The sequence below is a fragment of the Crocodylus siamensis genome, chromosome 4, assembly GCF_052110815.1.
Source record: "Crocodylus siamensis isolate JL-2025a chromosome 4, ASM5211081v1, whole genome shotgun sequence".
Taxonomy (NCBI): Eukaryota; Metazoa; Chordata; order Crocodylia; family Crocodylidae; genus Crocodylus; species Crocodylus siamensis.
In genome coordinates, this window is record NC_143398.1 from 76002888 (window position 1) to 76014050 (window position 11163).

Consider the following 11163-nt stretch of genomic DNA (forward strand, 5'->3'; position numbering starts at 1 on the left):
CCATGGCAGTAAAGATTGTGAGGGCATAAAGTTGTTTGGTTTACTACTGTTACACCATGGAAGGTCCCCTACTTTTTGCCATATGTCAGCATTTTAAACCATGGTACCAAAATAATTTGAAAAAAATAAAAATCTGGAAAATAAATCTATATCAAACTTTTTCATACCACTCCATTAACAGAAAGCAGCTGGTCTCCCCTCTTGAGTCCTCCATGTCTTTCTGCCACCCCTCCAGGAATGATGCGAGAAATATATATAGGAGAATTCTGTTCCTTTCCTCCCATAACATTAAAGCCCAGGCCTTCATCTGTCTTTGGCAGTTCAACGACTCGAGGATGTGAATGCCCCTCACTTGCTGCAAAAGCAGCAACCGTTGCCTGAAAGAAAAGACAATGATAAGGCTGTATAATGAGAACATTGTTAATCCCTGTTTGTGGTGTAGAAAGAATTAATTAATATGAAAGTACTATTTTGAAGTCCTAGCATACCTTTTTGTAGAAGCATTTTACAAACCTTAAGTTCCATTTGCCCCTTTGAAATATGTGGGTAAAGCTAGGCACAGATGATAAAAGTGACTTGTCTAAGGTAACTCCAGCAGCTTAGGGATGCAGTTGCGCACCCGGTACACAGGGGCCACAGAGACTTGTGGTTGCCACTGCCATCTTGTGACTGCCAGCAGCAGCTGCTTTTTATTGCTTTCTGCCCCCAGCCCCCTCGCCTCCCACTGCCACCCCTAAGGTGACACCTGTGGTGTTTCAGGGTGCCTGGTGCAGAAGCACTGCTGGCACTGCCCTTGCTATGGTACTGGGTCACTCAGTAAATTATTGGCAGAAGTACAACCATATCCCAGCAGGCCTGATTGCTAATCATCCTGTATAACCACTCTAACTTCTATACTAAAATGGACTGTTCTTTTGCGGCAAAGTATTTGCTTTACTGCTGTGCAAGACAATACACACTTTTTCTTCTGTGCTTTTAGTGCATATATAAACTGGATGAACTGCACTGTTTATTTTGCACTCCTTCCCCATGTGTATGGGATTTATTATTTCATTTTTCATTAAAAAAGAAAGATTCCAAAAAGGAAATTTTTTTTTACTTCTTTTATAATCCAAGTAAAGTTTTCCCCTTGAATTAAGCAATGACTCATTAATAACCATTGGAATAGCAGCAGAAGTATATATCTAGTAGCTTTCTTTAAACTAGGTTGGTCTGGAAAAATAAGCTACACATATTTTGGATTTGGAACTATAAATTAATTAATTAAACTTGTTCTAATCACAAAAAAAATGTCAAATATTGTAAAGAATGCTTCAGGAAAATAAAACATTTCTCATTAGCCTTTCACTAGCAACTGTCTTTAACTATGCACTCTGTTAAAGCACTACATTAACAACATTAGAAAAGTTGTATCAAGTTTTCAATATATCCTCATAACAGAAATTATTATAGCAATTCTCCATTGTGTTAATATTTGTTCAGCGTTCTAATAAGGTTTATGCTTAATGGAAGCTAGTGGATGTTGTGAATATAATGGATCATTCTCAGTTACATGTACTTGTTCATGCAAACCTTGTCATCATGCATACATTAAATGTCAGACATGAATGCACTGTGACTAGGAGAATGCAATGCAGACAGCCCAGAAATAACCAGGAAGTATTGCGATATTGAAACATTGCTCTGTAACCCTGCTGCTCTATATGAATAAGAAATGAGAATGGCAGATACTATTCAGAATTCCACCCTCACCCTCCTTTGTTACACCACATAGTAGTATGTTTTGGTATTTACCTAGAGAAAAACAGATAATTCATGATCTAACATAAACCTTACAAATCTACATTGTTCATTTGAAGTTTCAATCAGAAAAAAGGTTAAAAAAATTATAAGAAATCAGCCTTCAGTAAAGCTAATTTAAGACAAAGAATGAAAAAAGTTTTCCTGAATTAGACCGTTTATTTCAGCTTATTGTACAGTAGGCTAGTTCAACTAAAATCACTGGCTACTCTAGATAACACTTTTCTCAAATGCTGTATTTTAATCATTACCTATTTTGGGGGCCTATTTTTAAACAATAATCCCTAATGCAAACTCACAAAGGTAAAATCCTATTCCCATTCAAGTCAGTGTGAGTTTTGCCCTAAGTTCATTGGAAAAAGGACTAGCCCCCAGAGCATCTTTTTTCCAGTAAAAGTTCTGGCTTTTCTAAATTATTTTTTCTGAATGATATCCCTTTTACGAAGGAAAGGCTAATCTTGTGCACCAAATGTTAAGGGAAAGAAGTAATTCCCTGTTGGACCTCCTGTCTGAAAGCAATTATTTGTATCCATAAAGTGAAATATAATACATATCATGTATTTGAATATAGATGAGATGGTTTCATTGATGCAGGGGAGTCTGTACATAGGTACCATTCACTTTTAGCAAATGGAAATACCTAGGGCCTGTTTTTCAGAAGTGATGGGTACCTCCATCTTCCACTGACTTCAAATGGAGATACGGGTGCTCAGCTTCTCTCTTCAACTGACATACACAAGATTTAGAACAGATCACATGAGTATAGGGATGAACCTTAAAGGAAAATTTTCAGTAAAAGTATTGATGTTTCAGGTATTATTCTACAGAATGAACCAGTAGATTTGTTTTTCCAAACTGATTTTTCAGTAAACCACCAAATTCCATTAAATCATTCTCTTTTCTTAAGCTACAGAAGCAGCATAAAGGTTAAATTTTCCATTGTGATTGTTACCTGGGAAGTAGCACTGGTTCTAGACTCTGGGCTGCCACTGATGTCTAAATTTTCTTACAGTGTACACACGAATACCTGAAACACACACGCGCACAGTCAATTACTAGGTAACTTTGGTAACACAGATTTCAATAGCTGCACATGTCCTACCTTTGCAGTGGCCCTGGCACGGAATTCTGGGCAGCCGTTAACAGTTATGGTTTCATGCATATATTGATATACCTAAAATGTTCACAGAAACAAAAAAAAAGTTGTTATATTAACAAAACAAGGAATTTAACTAAATTTACACCAGGGAGAATAATTTCTTTCCATCATAAAACTATGCACCCCATTATCACAATTATAAAACTGTACATTTGTTACCCTACAACTACATATGGTTTCCTTGCAGTCAGAAACTTGTTTCTCAAGATACCTGAAAGCCTTGCAATCTCTGGTTCTACCATTTTCCACACTTATGACAGCCGTCTCAATTATACGAACAAATAACCTCTTCTAGGGCACTTTTACACATGGAGGACTGGTGCCACCTTAGTCTGCCCCCCCGCCCCCAGCGACCAGTCAGGGACCGGGGGATGGTTCCCCCCGTAGCCAATTGTGCCAACTGGGAAGTGGCTGCGGCGCTCCCGGAAGTGGCTGCAGTGCTTTACCTGATGCACCCCGGCCAGCCCTGCCCTGCCTGTCGCCTAAGCGGGGAACGTGGCCTGTCACGGGGTGCACTAAAGCTCTTGGGCTGGACGTGCAGCCCCATGCACCCCTTATGCATCACCAATGCTTTTACACATGCTTTGTCGAGTCTGATTAGAACGCGTCAGAGCAGACTCAATTAATGATGCAGTGATTAGAACACATAAGATTTCATAGACATTAGGGCTGGAAGGGACCTCGGAAAATCATTGAGTCCAGCCCCCTGCCCAAAGGGCAGGAAGTCAGCTGGGGTCATAGGATCCCAGCAAGATAAGCATCCAATTTGCTCTTGAAGATGTTCAAGGTAGGTGCTTGAACCACCTTCGCTGGCAGGCTGTTCCAGACCTTGGGGGCTCGGACAGTAAAGAAATTCTTCCATATGTCCAGCCTGAAACGGTCTTGCAGGAGTTTATGACCATTCGACCTTGTCATCCCTTGGGGCGCTCTGGTGAACAAACGTTCCCCCAGATCCTGGTGGTCAACCCTGATAAACTTGTAGGTGGCCACCAGATCACCCCTGAGCCTGCACTTTTCCAGGCTAAAGAGTCCCATGGCTCTCAGCCTGTCGTCGTAAGGTCTGTTTTCCTGACCTCTGATCATGCGCGTGGCTCTTCTCTGGACTCTCTCAAACTTCTCCACATCCTTTTTGAATTGTGGATCTATCAAGGTCCCAATCCATAATGATTGGGAAGACTTAGATGTAAACTGTGATCCCCTTCAGTGACCTTCAGTATTCATCCATAATGATTGGGACCTTGATAGATGTCATGAAACAAAACAGGTTCCCCCACTTTGTTTCCACTTCTGAGGTCATCCAGGTCCAGCAGATGGAGATAGGGCAAATAATTCACTGCCTTCCCTCCCTAAACTCAACCCCTCGGCCCAGGCAGGAATTCCCCAAGTGCTGCAGGGAAACAGGGATCTGGACGCCTGTTTCCACCCCGGAGGCCAAAGAGCAGCAAGGCCCAGAGCTTGCCAATGCCACTACCTAGGAAAACAGAATTGCTTTTCTGCGGGCTTGGCTGGCCGGGGAAGTCACGGCTCGGGAAGCAGTGTGAGAGGCAAAGTGCACTGGCAGCTTTGCACTGACCTGTTGGTGCATGCACAGAGTACACTGCAGCTGCTCCCCTTGCAAAGAGTGATGGCACTCACTGGGGCCACAAGTGGAGTTCACATGCACTAGCAAACACAACTTGCACAGACAAGCCCTCAATAGCCTGAATAGGAAGTCAGAAGCCTAAACTCAGGCACCCAGGATGGAGAACGGTGGCCTAGTACATCCCCTCTGTTGGAGGGAGGGAGAGAGGGGAAGGGATGCTGGATGTTGGTGGGGGAATCCTTTTCATTTTCTAAAGCCCAGTAGAAAGAAGAGTACACTCTATTAAGTGTGCTGCATCATCTCATGTATTCAGCATCCCCACATTTCAAAATGGCAGCAGGATGCTTTAACTAAAGCTCATTTGACTAGCTTTAGTTAGTGTCCCCGCCATTTTGAAGTGAGGAATGCTGAATACAGAAGATGCTGAGGACGTTTCAACTATAGCAGCTCCCAGGGGGCTCCTTTTGGGAGCTGCATGAATTAAAATGCCAACCCTGGAGCACATGTATAGGTGTCCCTAGTGACTGCCTTGAACTGTATAAATCCATTTAAAAATTATCTTGCGAGTATCTGTGACCTCCGAGCACCCTTGTGGCCCAGGGAGGAAGGTTATAGAGGTAAAAGGCAAATTTCAAGAAAGATCTGAAGGAGGGATATTAGAAGCAAATATTAAAGAATCTTTTTTGCTGAGATCTGTCAGTCAGCCATGACTCAGGATGGGGAGTAGAGGAATGGCAGTCAGGATAAGGAACAAGAGGGCCCATATAACAGTGAGACCCCATATAATCAGGTAAGTGGCATAAAACTAAATCTGCCAATACCTGTTACTTTCTACCCACTTCGTTTTTTTCTTGTTATATATTTTCTTGTCCCTAAGCCTCCCTTTTCACCCTTCCCCAAAAATACAGATATGACATTTTTTCTTATTATGTTTACCTCTAAGTCTTCGGCCATGGATGGAAAAATAGGAGGTGATGGAGTTCCAATGCTATGGTAAGAGATTTTTTATGAACTGGGAGTTTTTGACTACAAGATGTAGTGAAGACTAGGCAGAAAAGGGAGAAGGAAGACTTAGATGTAAACTGTGATCCCCTTCAGTGACCTTCAGTATTTATTGTTTAGGATTAGAGAAGGCAGACTCTCCTGTCTTTGTTTTTGTAGATGCCCTGTTTAGGGCATAGAAACTGGGATTCACAGGCTGCTTGGCAGGACAGAAGGACAGTGCTTGGAACAGAAATGGTGAAACATAGGTCTGGTTAGAATTGCTAAGAACCCTCCTCTATAGGAATTCAGTGTAATTTCTGCAAGACCATATTACATAGCAATTGAGTTCTGTACTTCTCTTACAAAGCCATAGGATTTTCTCAATTCTTATTATTTTGAGCAAAAGGCATAAGCTGAGTCATCTTTTCCCATGCAAATTGGATAGAGAATTGCTTTCTTTTGTGTATTGTCTATTCTGAAAGAAACCGTTGGTCTCTAGCTGTTTCCAACTCTGTAAGGAAAAGCCTACAAAATGCCTGTGCTGGATCAGATATGCAATGGTTTTCTATATAAATAACTTGTTTCTTCATACAAATATCACACTGAATACAAATGCACAATATATTTTATATGTATACTATACTAAAGATACACAGTTGTATTTCTAATACAATGAAGAAAGAGGTCAAGTTTAGAGAATCTTCAAAGTGCTAGACACTTTCTAAAAGTAGAAGATTGATTCTATCAGCAGAATATAAGCAGTACAAAAACAGTTCAGAAAAGTAGTGTCTATAGGGATGAGACAGATAAAATGTACAGGCCAAAACATATTGCTTCTCTATGCTTAGGGGGAAATCCTAACCTTATTGAAGACAATGCAAATATTCACATAATGCGAGCCTACTGCAGTCATTTGTTCTTAATCTTAAAAACCAAAAATCCCAGGAGAACCAACTATTGAGATGACTGAACGAGTGATTAGTGTGAAATCACTTTTGCTGGTGTTAAACCAGGTATAAAATGGATTAAACCTAACCAGTATTGCTTCAGGTAGCTGTTCAGTACTATCTCTAATCATTATGCTGTAGGAACACAGGATTTGTCACACCAGATCAAATTGCTATTTTGCTACAGTAAAGCAGTATTCTTTATAGTTGTTTACATCTGTACAAAGGGTTTGAACAGAAGACCTTATGGCCCCTTCCATCCCTGGCACTAAATTGCTTCAAAACCTGTAATGTACCTAGCCAATTATATAATCATGTACTTTCTTAATACCCTCAGGCCTGCTTTTGTCTTTAAGCATGAGATTTGATTATCTTCATTATCTCTCCTTGCACAGCTACAAATGTTGTTGCTAGCCACACACTAGCAGCATATATTTGAGTTAATGAACTAGTATGGCAGTGAATTGTGCTGAGAATTAGCTAAAATACTGTATTCCAAATTCAGGAACATTTACTGACAATGTATTTAAGATATTCATTATATAGTTCGGATATGACAAACTAATGGATAATCATACACTTGGTGGTTATCAAGGTGCCTGTGGCAGGCTGAGGTAGCAATTATATAGGTAATTAATTTGCACCTTGGTGAGAGAACAGTATGCCATTGAGCTAGGTTGGATAACACTATGATCAGTTATGTAAAGGAGGAACTTAAAAAAATCTGAGAGGATTGGAAAGATTTTAAAAGACAGGATATTTAAAATGGCATCTTCTAAAGCATCATAAACATTACCAGGGTGATCATAAAATCTGTAATATTTATTTAAAGTAAAAAACCTCTCTCATGTAGTTTGAACTCTATCACTGCAAGCAACAGATGATGTTAATGTTGAATACCAGCTTGATACAATAGTAAATCCAATTTCCATATTTGATTGTTACATAATGTTTAACATAATTTGAAACTGAGGAGAATAAAATATACATCTAAATGACTTTTACATTATTAAGTTAAACAGCAATAAAAGGATTAACTGTACGTTTCCCAATAAACCCTGTAGACTTACAGAGGGTACTGATTACCTATTCTTGTATCATATACAAAACATACAGGGGGGCCTATAAATATGTCTGTATCTCCTTAGCTACATTATCTCATTACCAATTTAGGTATTTAGAGATGTGTTCTGCACAAAGAATCCATTCTGTTGTTTTTCTTTTATACACAGATAAACTGAAAATGTTTTTTGTTCCCAAGGTAAATGAAATCATTTTTTAAATTCTCACAAGTGAGAAAAAAAGCTTTTGGTTCAACACATAGTATGCATCAAGGAAAAGATTTTATATCTTTTTGCAAATCCAAACATATGTAATAAAACCTTCCGATGAAAGACTTTTAATTCACTGCTATTCTTATAAATTCAAGAGGATTTTTTTTTCTTTTTAGAATGTTTTATATGATTCACTATTGTTACAGTTCTTTAGGCTAGATACAGACATTCAAAAAGCAGTAGGTGAAATCAGTCCAAGTTGCACGGTTTTCTGTAAGTGGCATAGTTTAGATGGGTAGCAAACAGAACACACATTTGCCCTTTGGTGAAAGGAGGTGGGAAGGGGAATGCAAATCCTAGACTGGATTCCACTATTTTTAAACCAGTCTACGTTTGCCAAACTTCTGTTCTGTTATGGGTATAGACCAGTTTCCGATCACTTATACCATTAAAAGTGTAATGTTCTGTACGTGGCCTTAGACAACATGTCCTAAATAAAGATGATGACAAAGGTGCAGCTTTTTATTTACAAGTGCCTGAGGGAATCTTTAGGGATATTTACTGTAATAAGAGGCTTTGAAAATAGTGTCCTATGGTGACCATGACAAACCAATCAGCGCAAGAGACAGTCTGTGCCATCTCAGATCAATTTAACATGTCGTGTCTTGTTTTGTCACTTCAGGGTGGAAAAGAAATGGACTATAGTTGTTCATGCATTTTCTTCCACCCAACAGAAATAATATAAATGTTCAGCTAAAGCAAGAAATCAATGCTTCTATTTTAAATTAAAACATTTATCTTTGCATAGAACATAAATATCCCTTCCAGGCATTTTCTAAGTAATGTTAAAGGACTGTAGGCAGAATATTTGCACTGACATAAAGGTAAACTGTTAACTATAATGAAATATCATCAATGAGTTGAAGTAATGGAATGCATAGTAGTTGCTATCAAATCATGTATATATATGACCATTTATTTAAAAAGAAAAAAAAAAGAATAAAACCTAGTGAAGTGCTGTCAAATTCAGGGAGTGTAATAGTCTTACTAGCTTGTACTGACTAATATGGCATGCATATTAATGGAAGCTTTAATTTAAGAGAAAGAAAAGTAAAATATATCACACTTCTAATTTCTTTTGGTCTGTCTCTCTAAAGAAAATCTTTTAAAGCCAGATATATACCCTACAATATTGAGCTCTTATCCCGATATCTCAAAATGAGTGTCATAGTAGCTGAAAAGGGCTATTTGGAGGAACTGGGAGATCTCCTCCTTGGATTGTAAGGAAGCTGAAGAATATATTTGCAGGGGCACCCTGGAAACTGAGTGCCTGGAATTGTTTGCAATTTTATTAATACAGAGAGTCCCAGGTGAAATTTTAGTATTTCAGACTGAAGAGCTACAATTGTAAGGTAAGAGGGTTATGTTTCACACTTTGGTTTAAAGTGATGTCTAGCCAGAACTTCTGTGTGAACTTGCATGAAGCAAAAGCATGATGTATGTTAGTGTTCATTCATAGTTCTAATTTTTGGTATAAAGCCTTTAAAGCACTTAGCTTTGTTTTCCACTTTCATGCATCACAGCAAATACAACTCTCATACAACTCCTAAAAACACTTTGTGGGGTACACATGCACTTTACTGCACTTTAGACTAATGTACAGTAAAGCATCACCGTCTACATATGTGCACTTATTGTGCAGTAGCTTAATTTAAAGCGCTGTTTCCTAATATCAAGATACAGGTACTAGAAAATGGCATTTTTGTGTGTGTGATCACATGAATTGGGACAGAAGCTATTTTGCACAACTTAGAATAGGGGACTGAGAGTTTCAGGGGGCGCTTTTTTCAAACTGTGTAAAATGTTGAGCAACCTTGCTACCAAAACATTCAGGATCATCTAAGAATGACTTGGTTTCCACTTTGCTGCATGCCCTACCCTTTTGGAATTTCATGGCAGTGAAGTGAAAAGCTTAAGCACTCTTCTTCTACAAGCGTAACTATTTGTCACTTGAGCAAATGGGGAATTGGTATTAGGAATGTTACAGGTTATGATAGTGGGGGACAACTTTTTTGGCAGGTGTGCTACAAATTAGCCCTGAGTGTCACTCTGATCCCCTTCCCCTGTCTCATCTCCTACTGTTCTTTCTGCTCCCTGCCCTGTGCCCCCTACCCAGTCTGCTGCTCTGCTTTCTGCTTCCTACTCTGTTGGCTACATGTCACACACAGAGCCTGCCTGTGCCACTTATGGCCATTTGTGTCACAAGTTGGTCACCTCTGGTCTATGACATTGGTTGAGTAATTCTTCTGATAATACACATGTGCACTAAGTGACAGTACATATGTGCACACACGTAACCCAAGATGAAAATAATGTCCAACTGTGCCTTTTTAAAACACACTGAAACAAGTTCTCTTTTAAAATGGACAAAACAAACGCATACCCATGAGTATAGTAAAGCAGAAATGAATGAAAAAAACTAAATCCCTGCAGGGATATCTGTGATACACTGTGAGAGTTTACAGGATGTAGAGAACTAATATTACAGAAGTTGTTTCCTGCAGCTACTGAATTCAGAGAGCTCACAGGAAAAAAGTTTTTAATAGCTGACTGACACTGTCTTAATTGGCCATTTATATCTGATCAAATACAAGGCACATGGTCATGGAAGGCTGCAGGCATTTTGAGCATTTTCATATGATAATCCTTCATAAGTCTATAAGGAGTTTTGTGTTTGTATCAGGAAAACTGTTAGCAATGACTCTCAAAAACAAACATCTGCATGTTTATCACAGCTGTCAGAACAATCCCTATCATGCCGTCATTCTGCCTGGTGTAACAGCAATGATAACTCACTAAAAAGCTCAAACCTGCAAATGAACTAAATCTCATTTAATTTCCTGAAGTGCTACCACAGTTTTAATAACAGAACACATGGAAGAAATAGGAAAATATAAAAACTAACATTTATAAAATGAGGATATTTTATTAAAATGTTTCCTTCAGGGAGGGAAAAGAACTACGAAAAACAAAAATGGATCTGAATCCTAGTGCATGATTACACTTACATGAAGACAGCGAAAAAATAAATGGTTCAGGGATGAAATATCCTTTAAAATAATTTAAGAATAAACATTTTAATTTAAGGTATCACATTTTTGGAGTTATAGCCTTGATATTTGGTTTGAACTAGTGTTGTTATAACTCTTGTAAAATACTTGACAGGTATAAAAGATGGCACAGATACAAAACTAGACATTTGAGTTAGCTCACCACTGTTATTAATTTGTACCTTGGTAAGTGTCCTTTTTCCATGTGTATTCATGTCTCTTACTGTACTTGCATGTACTCTCGGCGTAAAACTGTCAGGTACAACTAAGGGAGAGACCCAATTATACCATCATCTTGCTGTTGGGT

At 38.8% G+C, this 11163-nt stretch overlaps 2 protein-coding genes across 8 annotated transcripts in view; one reads left to right on the plus strand and one right to left on the minus strand.

Moving 5' to 3' along the window:
- Positions 1 to 11163, plus strand: part of MYF5 (myogenic factor 5) — an 85230-nt gene that overhangs the window by 64401 nt on the left and 9666 nt on the right. The window lies entirely within an intron of this gene.
- The window catches only part of LIN7A (lin-7 cell polarity scaffold A), a 59752-nt gene that overhangs the window by 13226 nt on the left and 35363 nt on the right, over positions 1 to 11163 (minus strand). For both annotated transcript variants that reach the window (XM_090042612.1, XM_090042611.1), the window contains 2 exons: positions 2903 to 2974; positions 168 to 377 (listed from right to left, as the gene is read on the minus strand). In XM_090042612.1, the coding sequence (XP_089898738.1) occupies positions 168 to 377; positions 2903 to 2974 (282 nt within the window). The remainder of the gene's footprint in view (positions 1 to 167; positions 378 to 2902; positions 2975 to 11163) is intronic.